This window comes from Anastrepha ludens, chromosome 2 (genome assembly GCF_028408465.1).
Source record: "Anastrepha ludens isolate Willacy chromosome 2, idAnaLude1.1, whole genome shotgun sequence".
Lineage (NCBI taxonomy): Eukaryota > Metazoa > Arthropoda > Insecta > Diptera > Tephritidae > Anastrepha > Anastrepha ludens.
In genome coordinates this window covers 71,404,822-71,419,742 of record NC_071498.1, presented here as the reverse complement: position 1 = coordinate 71,419,742, position 14,921 = coordinate 71,404,822, and the positions used below count along the sequence as shown (strand labels likewise).

Sequence of the window (14,921 nt, the reverse complement as noted above, 5' to 3'; positions counted from 1 at the left end):
CCGGAATCGCGTTCAATTCGGCTGTCACAGTTTTTTGGATCGCCTCGATGGAGTCGAAACGCCTCCCCTTCAGCTTTCTTTTCAGGCGCGGGAACAAGAAGAAGTCCGGAGGTGACATGTCTGGGCTGTAGGGAGGGTGGGGAAGCACCGGAACCCCCATCTTGGCAAATGCAGAGGTGCAGAGGAAGGCGGTGTGCGCCGGCGCATTGTCGTGATGAAGTGTCCAATTGTTGACGAGGTCGGGACGATTTCCCGCACATTGTAATAAGTTAAATTCAACTCTTCACTGATCTCACGTAGACTAGCACGACGGTCAATGTTCAAAAATTCACGAACCCGGTTCACATCTTCGTCTGTTTGCGTCGTCGAAGGCCTTCCAGATCGCTGTTCGTCTTCGACGTCCTCCCGGCCTTTATGTCCCTTGAACGACTTGTGCCACCGTTTTACCTGGGCACTGGACAGGATTGGTCTCCGTAAGCCTCCTTGAGTAGCCCAATGGTTTCGGTACTCGTTTTGTTTAGCTTTACGCAAAATTTGATCGAGTAACGTTGCTCCAACGATCGCTGCATTTCCGCCACTGCAAAATCCTAACACATTTTTAAAACAGCTTTCACGCGCGGAGCGATGTTGACTGCAGCGCTGTTGCCAGCGAACTGGGACCGGTTTCTAGTGGAAGGGGAAGGTCCAACGATCATTTTCCTCCATCAGCCGATTCGGTTGATCGCTTGGCAGACGCTCCGCGCGGGAAGGCTCATTACTTTTCAATTAAACCCTGTATACTCACTTTTTGAAGATATTATTTGCACTTGTGCAAATAAATTGACTTCGGTTCCTGCGTTTTCCATCACTCTTTGAATCATTTCAGTTGCAATTTAAGCAGTTTGCTGTGGTATTCGCTTTAGATTGTGCAAGGGTATACGGTTTGTTGGGATTTTCGAAATAAATCGATGTGGAAACATTGCCTTCAATGTTTTAGTTGTTATATGAACGAAACCAGAAGTCGTTCATATTGTTTTCAGCCAACGCTTATGCAAAAATATCCATGTAATTGCCCGATATTGTACACTATTCAGCGATACTGTCCAGCAATCTTCAGCAGCGTCTGAAAATACACCATCAAGTTTAAGTTGTTCCATGAGGCAGTGTTACATTCACCAAAAATTACTGTACGGTCTTTAGTGAATCTGAAGAGATTCTCTGTGGATAAATTGTGGATTTATAATTGTACTAAATTGAAGCTTCCAACACTGGATATCACATGTGAGATGCGGTTCACTAGACAGGGCTAGTTAACTAGGGCGGCAGCCCGAGTCATTCCGGTAACCTAGAAGCGGCTGCCATGTCGATCTGGCTGGTTATTCATATTTAACAAGTGTATCACCGTGTAAATGTATGTAACATCAATCATGTATATGTAAACTAAAAAGGCTGGAGTACCTAAGCATAACAGGGCCCACGAGAACTACCCCAACTGCTGGCATGGAAGCGCTTTTAAATTTACTACCGCTACATTTAGCAATACAAGAGGAAGCTACTATGCAAGCACTCTCTTCTCATATGAAAGAAAAACTTAAACCAGGAGATCTTACTGGACACCTCAATATCTTGAGCAGGGTTCAACATGCAGACGAATAACCACTCGGAACCCGTACACAATTTTATAAAGAGACACAAGGTTATCTTCCCGTCCAGGGGAGAGTGGAACACTAACCCAACATGGATAAATGATGGCTCACCAAAAAGGTACACAGATGGTTCCAAAATGCGCCAAGGAGTAGGAGCAGGAATAGTTGGGCCTAGAGCACACAAATCCCTAACACCTAGTACAGATACCACAATTTTCCATGCGGAGCTCTTCGCCATAATGCAAACAGTGGAAATCATATCCAAAAGAGGGTTCGAGAAAGTAAAAATTAAAATACTTTCGGACAGCCAATCGGATCTCAAAGCCTTGAATAGCTTCACATTCAAGTCAAAAGTTCTAATAGAGTGTAACAATGCACTCGACAAACTGGCCACTTATAATCAGGTCTCACTGATTTGGGTACTAGACATGAGGGACACGAAGGACCAACCCATTTTTCGGCTTTAACAAAAATAATATAAAACAGGAAACCAAAAAATGGATCCCAACTAAAATCGGAGAACACTGAAACGGCACAAGCGGCCTTAATCACTCCAACAAGTTTTTGAACTTCAATGCCAACAGAGCAAAATATGCTCTAACTAACCCTAGATAAAAAGGATTATCTAGTGTAATATTATGCAGATTCTGCTGTGATGAAGAGGAGTCTGTGGAACACTTAATCAGCAACTGTGAGGCATTAGGCCACAGGAGACACAGAATCCTGGGCTTGTACCTACTAGAAGACGAATACCTACAATTCCTCCCTCCTAAGGAGCTGGTTCGATTCCTCGGTATACTAAATAATTATAATTAAGTAATTAGGGGTGCACAATAGATCAATCTGGTCGCAGTGCATAAAGGCCTTAGCCTGACCCGTACAACCATCACCATTACCATGTGGGAGCTTACACAGAGTTGGGAGTTACCGCTCGATATTCGGGTTTAAGGCCTTCTTAATATTGAAAAATAGGTGAATGTCGTTTTTTACCAACTGACATTGCCACCTTCATAGTTTAAATTAAATATGTATCTACTTAGACACTTTATTACTATGCTCAAATTCACATCGAACTCAACTTATATAAATCTTCGTCCCTAATTCCAGGTAATTTTCTACGATTCCGATTGGAATCCGACTGTCGATCAGCAGGCCATGGATCGTGCACATCGTCTTGGGCAAACGAAACAGGTGACCGTTTATCGGCTGATCTGCAAAGGTACCATAGAGGAGCGAATCTTGCAGCGAGCGCGCGAGAAGAGTGAGGTAAGTTTTTATTCTATTTTTTGTTTTTTTCCTTGCCACAAATTTTAATGTAGCATTAAAGTATTACGAGTATTAGGCACTTGGCGATCTGTGATTACAACTTGCCATTGAGAATTCGTATCCATTTAGTTCACTTTTGTAACCGCAAAACGTTTCAGATTTCCAACGAACAAAAACAATTGAAAACACTTAAAAAGCTGGCTTTGTACTCATACGTACTACTTGTGGTGTGGAAATGCGGGATGTGCGCGCCCACATTCATTGCTTTGCGTGGCACGTGCGTTTCAGCGTGTCGCCAACAGTCCCTTCTTCCGCTTTGTGCCACAGTGTGTGATTGTTGGTTGATGGTACATGTGTTTGGATTTTGGTTGCATGCAACGCGACGATCACTTGTACTCGTCCGGCGATCAGTTGTAAAATGATCTGTTTTTCTTTCATAAAATGTTGTTGCTCTTTGTTGTTGCCCGCGGTTTCTTATTGTAGTTGCTTTTGTTGTTTTCGCTGTTGTTTTGTTGTTCAGTATTCCGCACCGGAAACTAATTATTCAATTTAAATGTTGTTGAGGGCGACACCGTTGTTACGCCTTCCCCCCATTAAGCGGCATGGGCTTGGATTTAGATTTTCTTATAGGAGTTGCTCATTTCTTTTTATGGAAGTCGTATGTATGTCGTATTTTAGGTAGAAAAGGTTTTTTATGGGGACATATAATATTTGAGTCATGCGATTGTCCCTCCATTTGCGGAGATAGATCAAAAAATTGGTACATCACGTTTTTAAGTCTACTTTATTGAAGCACACTGTTTTGAGCTTGGAAACATTTATCAAAATATTTATCTTTTTAGAAAACTTCGTATTTTTGATTCTGCATATTTTCATATTTGTACTTTTTCAAACTCTTTTCAGATCCAGCGGATGGTCATAAGTGGTGGCAATTTCAAGCCCGACACACTCAAACCAAAGGAAGTGGTTTCATTGCTATTGGATGATGAGGAAATTGAATTGAAGTGTAAGTACTTGAAAATTCAAATGAAAATATCATATTTTGCTCTTTATTGAAAACCACCAAGCGGAAATAAATATTGCACAAAAGCACTGTTATGGTAGGTTTTAATTAAAAAACATATTATGAAAAAATGGAGAAATTGAAAAAGTCTCAGTTTGTTTACCATGATGTTTGTATGACGATTATCACTACTTTTGCTGTTATTTTAGCTGATCAGAAGAACCTTTTAAAAATACGGTTTCAATCCTACTGATCTTCGCAAAATAAAATTTTTTTAAATCCATATCTCTTTGCCACATCTGAACGTTTCAAGAAGTATTGGAAAGTACGGATAGTTAATTTGAACCTCATTCATTGTTTTATTTATGGGAGCTTAAAAGCTCTATGTGGGAGGTTGGTCTCTTGCTGGTTTTGGGAATAGTTTAGCCATTGTTTTAAAGCACACAGCCTGTCTATAAAATATTTCATAATCCTGTTGAGTATTACAGTTCTTAGGCCTCTCGCTGAAAAATATAATAAAAATTGATTATTAGCACAAAGCAAGACATAGAAAAGTTTGTAAGACATACCGTTTCGAGGAAGAATAACTCAGTAGATTTATCTGAAGATATGTGTACACAGAAAGGGCTTTCAATATACCCCAAATGAGATCTGAACTTTTGAAAGCTGTGAACGAAGAAGACAACTTCCCTCGCGTAGAACATAATCTGAACGCATGGCACAGCACGGAGGAGAAGCCCGGTCAAAAATAGAATGTGTGCGAATGCTGATTTCAAAAAGGGACCAAGAGCAGGACTGTTCTTTAAAATATTATAAGAGAATACCCTTTCTTTCTCGTTCCGACTATATAACTTTGTTCGCATATTCCAAGCGAAAGTACTAGAGATTGAGATCTCTGGGGAATTGTAAAGTATTGCCAAAAATCTGTGGGAAGTGCAAAAAGTATGCATCCTTGCGGATATCTAAATTGCACCGTATATAAACAAAGGGTTCTTCGAATTCTGAAGAGGATCGATATCAGAAGTTCCATGGTTGTGTCCTTAACTAATTACTCGAGCGTAAAGATACCATAAAGTCTTACCTCGGGCTCGGTAGGGGATTTAGTCCAACTTCAAGAATTCTATGTATACATGCAAAAGCGCAATAAATCAAGAGAGACAGACCTCTTTCACAGGATACAGTGATTGTTTTTTGACTACTCGTTTTTTCGTATATGTACATGTACACATAAAGGGTGACTCTTTAATTCGAACATAAATAAAAGAGGTATAAAATTGTTTCCATAATTTCTGTTTTTATTGAAAAGAGTAAACTTGAATACAATTTCATCCAAATGTCTTTCATAACTCGTTTTACAGCAGCTCATAACGTCAAGCTAATTTTGTTGTGTTTTTTCAAAATTTTTTCGCAGTTACACTCGCACAAATGGCATTTTTTTTAATGTTTCAACTCTTGAACGGTCTCTGTATTATTGGCGTAATGTTTATCTTTAACGCTGCCTTACAAAAAACTGTAATGTAGTCAAATCCCGAATGATTATTCGATTTTCGAATGTTTTCAAGATATCCGAATTCAATTCAAGCGAAAGCGAGCTATTTTGAAAATGTCTAATCGTAAACTGACATTTACCTGCCAAAGCAAACAAAAAATCACTTACACTGCGTTACAAAAACGAACTTTTTATCTGTCCCATGAACCAAATATACTTTTTCGGGGGGAGAAAAAATAAAAATACACGTGTATCGGTGATTTTCATGTACACGCCAGAATTTTTTTTTATGTATAAAATATAGAGCTCGTAGTCCGCCTGTGTGAAAAACTTTGGATCAATTTTTAAACCTTTTTCCGTGATCCAATCGCGCTGAATTACAGCTGATAAACTACCAAAAGCGTAATTGGAAAATATGCTGAGATCTAAAAGTGGTCGGTCATGGGTGTTAAGCGTGGATTTCCAACCCACCAGTGCTTTTTGTGTACATGGGAAGGTCGCAAAAGAGATCAGCATTACACTGAATTTAAGTGGAAGCCGCGAACATGCTACAATGTAGGCGTAGAAAGTATAGAAAATCTACCATTAGTGCAGCCATCTCAAATCATTTTGCCATCACTACACATTAAGCTCGGTGTCGTATCAAATTTTGTTAAAAAACTGGATCGTGAGGCCGAGGTGATTGCAAGTTTGCGCAATATTTTTCCGAAACAGCGGCGCAAAGATTCATGCAGGTATTTTTTTTACGAAGGCTTTTAGTAACTTTATTTTTTTAATGATGTGTATAATTTAACGTGTTTTCAGTGGTCCGCAGATAAAAAAAATAGTTGCAAGTTATGAATTTTCATCAAAATCGAGTGCTATCGAACAACGTGCATGGAAAGGCACAATTGCCGTTATTGAACAGTTTCTTGGCAACAAACGAGCTGACAATTATAAAAATATTGTTGCAGAAATGATTTCGGCATATGGCGGAATGGGCATATTAATGTCGCTAAAAATCCATTTCCTTCACAATCATTTAGATTGTTTCCCTGGTGATTTAGGAGCTTGTAGCGATGAATATGGCGAAAGGTTCCATCAGGACATTGCGGCTATTGAAAAGCGCTTTAAAGGACAAAACATTACGCATATGCTTGGTGAATACTGTTGGTCTATATGTCGCGATACTGACACAAATGCTTACAAGCGCAAAAATAAAAGGCCTAAGTTTCTTTAAAAGCATTAAAATTTTTAACGTAACAATTTTTAATTTTAATATAATAAAATTAATAAAAAAATTCGGGGTTTTATATCTCTATTGTAATGCGGAGTGAAATACCTTTCGTTTGATACCCACATCGGCATATCTCATGGAATTTTTTTTTAATTTCGAACAGGTGGCAACCCTGTGAAACATTGTCAATGGCAACACCTAGGTGAAAAGTCTAGAAATGTGATACACTATCTGTGTGCCCAATTTCATTCAAATCCGTTAAGCTAGTCCTGAGATCGTGTGGCTATACAGATATGCATACAAGAATTGCTCGTTTAAAGTTCTAAAATACAAAAATAAAAAAAATTGTCACGTGTACATGAAAATCGCCGATACACGTGTATTTTTATTTTTTATCCCCTTTCCGAAAAAGTATATTTGGTTCATAGGACAGAATGTGTGTAACGCGGTGTTATTCAACCCTGTTTTAGTTGATAGATATTGAAACAAACTTAAGCCGTCCAAATTTTATTTAAGTTGAAAATGCTTTTCGGCTTACAAACTATTAACGCCAGACTAAATTTTCTTCATTTTCTCTAGTTTAGGTTCGGTTATGGTTGCTGCTGCTCTTCACGAAAGTGCAGAGAAGCCCACCTAGACTTCAACCTCATTCTATCTAATTCATTTAATCTGCTCAAAATGCTTATCTGAAATTAAAACAGATTAGAATGCGCTAAATTTCCATGTGAAATTCAATTAACCTCAGTAAATTAACAATTATTTTCTAAATCTCACTTTTTCTTTTCTTACAGATCGCCAAAAAGTTGATCCCGATGCAGCATCAAGTAGCCAAAATAGAGATGTGACCAGTGCAGGCAATGATAAGAAACGTCAGCGTAACTCAAATAAGGTGTGTAGTAAAAACCACTCGCCACGCACATATGTATATGTATGTGTATGTCTATGAATAAATATAAGCACTCTATTAAAATGCGGCCACGCACATCTTAAATAGAACTGCGTAAACAGATTACTTTCAATTGTATGCAGCCCACATAGAGCGATTTTAAATCTTTGCCTTTTTTCCAAAAAAAAAAAAAAACAAAGAAGAAAGCTGTATATGGAAACTAGCTTAATAGACGCATTTACCCATACATACTTGTATATAGAAATAATCCTTAAGTATGGAATAGCGAGTTTGAAAAGAGTTTGCTTTGGGACTTGCCACTTGCGCTGCGATCGCGTCCTGCGATAGCGTTAATAGCATTAAAGCGTAAAAAAGTGTATGGCGCATGCGCATCAAATGCCATCATAATGCAAGTTACAGCGATGAACTTGCAATGTCATTATGCCACTTAAGTAGCTCACTTTTGTCTGTGATGTCTAATGCGGTTACTTACACTTGCTGTTGAAGAGTTGGAAGAAATTAGTTTTTACGTTTTGCCGCCTTTGTTGCTATTCTTATTTTAACCCTTTCACGGTTGTGGGACCAGCTACAAAAACATCTACAATGTGATAACATAACCGTTATTTTGATTCTGTTGATACAATGTTTGAACATTTTAAGCTTAATGTCTTCTATCATTTGTGGTGGTTTTTGGAAAACATATTTTAAAAACTATCATTTTGACAGGTACTTTGAAATCCGCCAAACTCACTTTAATCTTAATATTACATTTTTTATAATTCCGATGAAAAAATAATACCGATTTGTTTTTGTGTAGAGAGCGATGCACCTTAATGTATGTTATATAATATATGTCAGGCATAACATTTGTGGCTCTTCAAAAATTTGCTTAAAGCCACTCATTTAAAACCCCCTTCCTCTGGTCCTACCCTGCCGAAACATCCTAGACCTGCCAATGAGATGAGATTGTCGATGACAATTCATGGTTCCACCGCCCTAAGTATGCATACCTATGTAAGCTGCTACAAAAACAACAGCAAATTTAATTTGAGATACGTAATGCTTTTAATATAGCTATTTAATAGTATGTTGCGACAGAAAATTTACCTGCTTTTTATATTCATGCGCTTTTATTATCACGAAGTATTATTTTGAATTTTATTTAGGCGGCCGTCGTAGCCGAATAGATTGGTGCGTGACTACCATTCGGAATTCAGAGAGAACGTAGGTTCGAATCTCGGCGAAAGACCAAAATGAAGAAAATGTTTTTTCTAATAGCGGTCGCCCCTCGGCAGGCAGTGGCAAACCTCTGAGTGTATTTCTGGCGTGAAAAATATCTGCCGTTCGGAGTCGGCTTGAAACTGTAGGTCCCTCCGTTTGTGGAACAACATCAAGAAGCACGAAACAAATAAGAGGCGAAAAAAGAGTGTACGCGCCAATTATATATACTATATATATATATATGTATGTATATATATGTACACATGTATGTATATATATATATTATTTATAATCACCTCCTTGTATGTTTCAATCAAATCTAGAAGGGCCAGCTCCTCTTCTACAGCGAAGTTTTTTCTTTATTTGTGTATCCATCCATTTGTGGATCTTAATGCTGTTGTTAATATCGGGCGTGTTTTTAGCTGCATGAGAACTGTTGATATCAATAGACGTGATAGCAGAATGGCAAACTGTGTTCACATTTCTGTTAAATAAGGTTTGTTAAAGTCATCATGAATCGTTTAGTGCTAGAACAGGGCTTCCAAATTATGGAAATTTGCTTTAAAAATGTAAATCTGTTCGCAAAGTTCATAGCTTCACTTTGCCCATTTTACGTGTGGCTTACACGCTGGTGGCATCATCGGCCCTTATTTCTTTCGAAATGAGAAGGGAGCGGTCGTTACAGTAAATGGCAAGCTGACTGAATTTTGGTTTGCACTATTGACGCCATCCAGCCAAATTTATTGGAAAAATTACACAAAAATAGGACCGATCGAAATATTGTATATCGGACATCATACTAAAAAAATAAATCCTTTGAAATTATCTACCAAGTTATAATGAAACAAAATTCATTCCAACAATATTTATGTTTTCTTTTATCATTACAAGTTCTCAAGCTCTTAAAAAACACTCGATACAACCACAATATTTACCTTTTATTCACTTTTAAACACTGGTCTTTTCAGTTTATTTTCTATACCTTAAATACTGCATCGGCTGTTGAAATAATGGAATCGAATTTAGAATGTCCACAAATTTAACTGACCATTTAATGATCTTCCAAATGGCAGATGGAATGCCATGAATATGCTTTCCAAATTACTGCAGACTCATTTTTCATCCGCTTTTTTGGATTTTTTATGCCGTATTTAGTTATGTAATCAGCAATCTGAAAAACTACAAAATTCAAGTTTTCAGCAAAAAGTAATGAGCTAAAAAAAGTTCACCGCTTTGGATCCGCCACTTTGAATTTGTCAATTTTGACTACAAATTAGAGCTCGACCTTAATAATTATCCATATTTTTGTCTAACTGTGCTTAGAGTTTGTGGAGTCGTTAAAGGGTTAAACTGTTATTGTGTGCAGTAGCTTAATTCTAGTACTTACAATTTACCTCACCTCTTTTTTTACCTCTGCACGTTGGTATTTTAGGTCGCTATTATCTACTATTATTCATTTTATGTTCATTCTTTTTCCGAATATTTATTCTCGGCTTAAGCTTTTAATGAAAGAAAAATATATTGTACGTGCAGCTCCTCCACCGATTGTTGCTCTTTTTCAGACACTTTATTTTTTTATTTTCTTTATTGTATCTTCTTGAGTGCTATTTTCCCCCTTCACATGCAATGTTGGCGTCATGGTCACGTGATTCGCTTCCAGCGTAAATACGTAGTAAGTTACTTCTTTAGTTGCATAAAAACAATTCAATTTGTATCACTTTAAAGTGCGTGGCCGACTTAACCGGCTGTGCCTGTTATGGTTTATGGGGAGTATTTACATTTCTTCTTTCCACTCCAAGTTTTTTTTCATGTTTGTTTCGTACTTTAGCATTTTTTTCTTTTACACCTTATTTATTTATTCATTTGCGTCTGCACGTTTTTTAATATTTACTCTACTTTTGGCATTCATTCACTTGTTGCATTTAGCCAGCAACCCTTTTTCCACCTGCAAATCTTTTGTTCTTTAAAGCTCTCTACTTTTGCTTCTTTCACCATTTGGAGTCGCCTCCTTAGTTCTGGTAGGAAAACATTACAAGTGTTATTCAGAGTTTTATTTTTTCCGCTGCCATCTGCTCTGTACTTGTATATTCTTTATTTAAGGTGGCTTACTCTTCGACTTTTTTTATCGATCCTTCTTTGTTTTATTCTTCGGTTTCGCTAAATGATTTTGTGCGTTCAATGGAACACTGACTATGCCATGTATATACTACTTAAACCTTAACTGGCAATGACTCCTCTGCTTCTGTAACCAACAAAATCAAGAAGGGTTAACCGTCGACAAGAGTCTGTCACTGGCCTAAGATCATTTTTGTTGGCATCTAAAGGCAATATGGCAAGAAAATGAAATTTCCGTTTGCATATCTTGAAGCTAATATATTTGTGGATAAGTACAAACTAGAATGTGTATGTATTTGTATATCAAAGCTACCCAGCAAGAAGTCGAAATCTGACGTCTTGCAAGCTGCAAGCAGATCATAGAAAATCGTCGTTGAATATTTGAAAGAGACATTGAAGACCTTTTCAAATAACTGTCGCCTTTTTCAGGCCTCCCTGTGGTTCATGTCACTAATCATGTCATCCAATATTTTTTTTCATTTTTTCTCTTGTCAGCTATGTTTCTCGTTAATTGGCATACACATGATATTTAATATGACGTGCCATTTATAATGTCATGCAGCACATTATAATGTCATATCTCTCTCCATCTATCCAAGCAACAAACGCGTAATCCTCTAGAATACATAGAACAAAACAAAGACTCCTTACATATTCTAGTAAAAGAGCAAATAAAGCATATGCAGGAAATATAAAACAGTCAATAATATTTCTAAAAATTATTTCAGTTAAAAAAAAGAATAAATTCCATATAAAAAATTGAAACATTTAAATAAGTTTTCATTTTATTTCTTTTCTTCTGAAATTGTTTGTGGTGACTATTTTCCAAAGTATATTTATACAAGGTAAAGTCCAAAATAAACAAGACTGGTGTCATAAAAATATTTTTGATGGTGTCATCTTTTTAATAAGTTGGTACAGTGGAAGTTACATCCCTAGCTGACTTCCAGTGAAAGCTTGGTGATATTCGATTCAGTGAAAGCGAAGTTATTGCGTCTAAAGTGGCAGTATGTTGGTGTTATCGGTACAAAAATGAGTTTCGAACAAAGAGCTAATATCAAATTTTGTTTTAAAATTGGTAAAACGTTTAGCGAAACATTTGAATTGATGAAAAAAGTTTATGGCCATGATTGTCCATCTCGCGCCAGAGTTCATTAGTGGTTTAGAGATGATTGTGAGGACATAAATGACAATGAACATACGGACCGTCCAAAATCATTAATCGTCGAAAACTCCGTCGAAATTGTTCGTAAATTTATCAAAAATGAACTGAAATCATCGTTGAATTTCATGGAATTGGAATTGAATATCTCCAAAACATCGATTTATCGCTTTTTTACTGATCATTTGGGCTTACGAAAGGTCTGTGCATGTTTCATTCCGCACAAGTTAACTGAGGACCAAAAATTGCTCAGAATTGAACATTCGAAAGACCTCATTAAAGAGGCGAGAAAAGACGAGAACTTCTTTTACAACATTCTAACTGGTGATAAAACGTGCCAAAACGGGCCAAATCGTCAATGAAATTTTACATCTTGGCGTTTTGAATCGTTTGCTGCATCGAATTCGTCAAATTCGCCCTGAACACCGCGCAGAAGAAAGCTGGCACTTATTGCATGATAATGCACCATCACATCAATCTACTCTTGAGACTGCTTTTTTGACTAGAAATCGCATTTTAACCATCAATCACTCACCGTATTCGTCTGATATGGCTCCCTGTGACTTCTATCTATTCGGAAAATTGCATTTGGGCATAAGAGGAAAACGTTTTGCGTGCGTAGAGGCCATCCAAAAGGCTTGTACCGACATCCTGAAGGTCATTCCAGTCAGTGACCTGAAACACCCTTTCGAAAAGCTTTAAAATCGCGCAAAACAGTGTTTGATACATTATTTTGAATAAATAAACTCGAAGTTATCAAAACAAAGCTCATGTCGTTTCTATTTTAGCTCAGTCTTGTGCATTTTGGTCTTCACTTGTACTTATATAAATATAAGTATGTTGTGTGTATGGTCGGGTTTCAGGTGCTTCTGTTGAAATAAAAAATGAGGGATATTTTAGTGAAAGAGAAGGACCATCCATATATAGATTGAAAGACATAACGTAATACTTCAAATAAAATTATACGCCTTTACATTAAAAATTTGCATGCAACTGATTTCTTGCATACAATTCTACAAAACTGAAAGAAATTGTATCTCAGAAAAAAGAAATTTTATCTCAAAAAAAAAAAAACAATACATATTCTACATATACCGATTTGTTTACAGGAGCGAGAGGTGCTGCATTCGAAAGGAAGGCGGCTTCACGCTAAACCGCAGTCCTTGAAATTTGGCGCATGGTCATTTTGTTTTAACATCCACATGTCGTATTTGTTTTTTCCTTTCATTTTACCCGTTCTTTGTTCCTATTACTTTTAAAGAGTTTATTTCTATTAGCCAAATTCTGAATGATCCAAAAAAACACTAGTTGCGAATTGGAATTTTGTATCACTGGTGTCGGCTTTTCCTGCAGGGTTCTTTCTTGTGTAAATATTTTTATAAGTTTTCATGTAGGCATTAATGTAGTAACGTGTTAACCTTTACGGCACAAAAATTTATGAATCAAAGAAAAATTGCCCACCATTGACCTCTACCGTTAAATGGACTTTTTTCATGCTTACTTACCGTATATATAGTATGTAGGTATGCAGATATTTAATACCTAAAAAAATTTGGCAATCGTATTTGCATTATTCTCCCAATTTCATTTATAAGGCTTAGTTTGTTTTATTATAAGTATGTATGTACTTTAGGCCGGGTCGATTTGTGGGGAGGCAAAAAATCGCCCATTGCTCTGTGAAAATCATATTCTAGGGATCAAAACAAGAAACTTTGCCGAAGGAACCATACCTCTAAAACGAATTCTGATGTCCCCCAATTTCGGTCGAACTTTTTAGCTTATTTTCTCATGTAAAGACCAAAAATGGTGATATTTTGAAATGATTGTATTGGGAACCCCCCAGGGGAGTTCCAGGGGGTATGCCACTGGCATGGGTGGATCGGCCGTCCAAAGTTAGTGGGGTCGGTCATACGTTTGGACTCGATTGGAGCACTCTAAATGGGTCAAAGTGGGATTTTTCGTTCGACTCAAATTGGGAGACATCAGAATTCGTTTTAGAGGTATGGTTGCTTCGGCAAAGTTTCTTATTTTGACTCCTAGAATACGAGTTTCACAGAGCAATGAGCGATTTTTAAATCAACCCGCCCTAATGTATGTACTTATATTTACAAAACACACATGAAATCACACAGCGGGTTTCATTCCGCTAGGATCTTATAATTTCAAGCTGCTGAAATTAGCTTCAGATAAAATTAAAAATGATTAAGGAGTTAATCTTAAAACTAAATTTAGCTAAGGGCCAATGGACGTCGACTCAGAGATCAAATGCCAACCAAGTTATATTTGCAGAGCACAAAAAATAACTTCAAAAAAGTGCCAAAAAGCAATCAAATCCTCTGATCAAATACCCAAAAAAATCACAATAGCAATGGATGCTACGATGTTTTAATAAAAAATCGTACGTTTAGACGCTAAGAGTTATTGACAGCTCAACAAATCTCAAGTGCTTAGAAATTATCTACTTTGCACAAATAATTTCTCAAAAATGCCAATGCACTTATAAATTTCGAGCGAATGTTATGCTCTACATGTTTCCAGCAACTGGACTTCCTTGCAGTGAATCAATTAATATATGAGGAGCCTTTGCGCAAATTTAGAAATAAGAAAGAAATGAATTTTATACCGAGTGGGTGAAATTCCATAAATTTGAATTGTTTCTTTGTTTATAGTTTTTAGCTCGAAGCTGTTCAAAAATCGAAATAATATTAGTTCATTTAGCTTTAGGGAGAGTAGGGAAGTAGAGGATTGAGTGAGTGTTACTTGAGGTTCTTGGTGAGCTCCTTTACGGGTGGAGTCGCCTTTGTGAGAAGAGTTGCTATGTGGTGCAGTTGCGCATTCGCTATAATTGTAGTGTGCGCTTTATGTTTATCGTTTCATAATCATAATTGAATTAAACAAAATCATAAATTTATTTCAATACTATTTTTGTAGAACCCTT

At 37.0% G+C, this 14,921-nt stretch overlaps 1 protein-coding gene across 1 annotated transcript in view; it reads left to right on the top strand.

The window, feature by feature from the left end:
• Nucleotides 1-14,921, top strand: part of LOC128871805 (chromatin-remodeling ATPase INO80) — a 131,748-nt gene that overhangs the window by 44,237 nt on the left and 72,590 nt on the right. Inside the window, exons 11-13 of the mRNA XM_054113887.1 lie at nt 2,733-2,891; nt 3,795-3,897; nt 7,391-7,488. Of these exons, the coding sequence (XP_053969862.1) occupies nt 2,733-2,891; nt 3,795-3,897; nt 7,391-7,488 (360 nt within the window). The remainder of the gene's footprint in view (nt 1-2,732; nt 2,892-3,794; nt 3,898-7,390; nt 7,489-14,921) is intronic.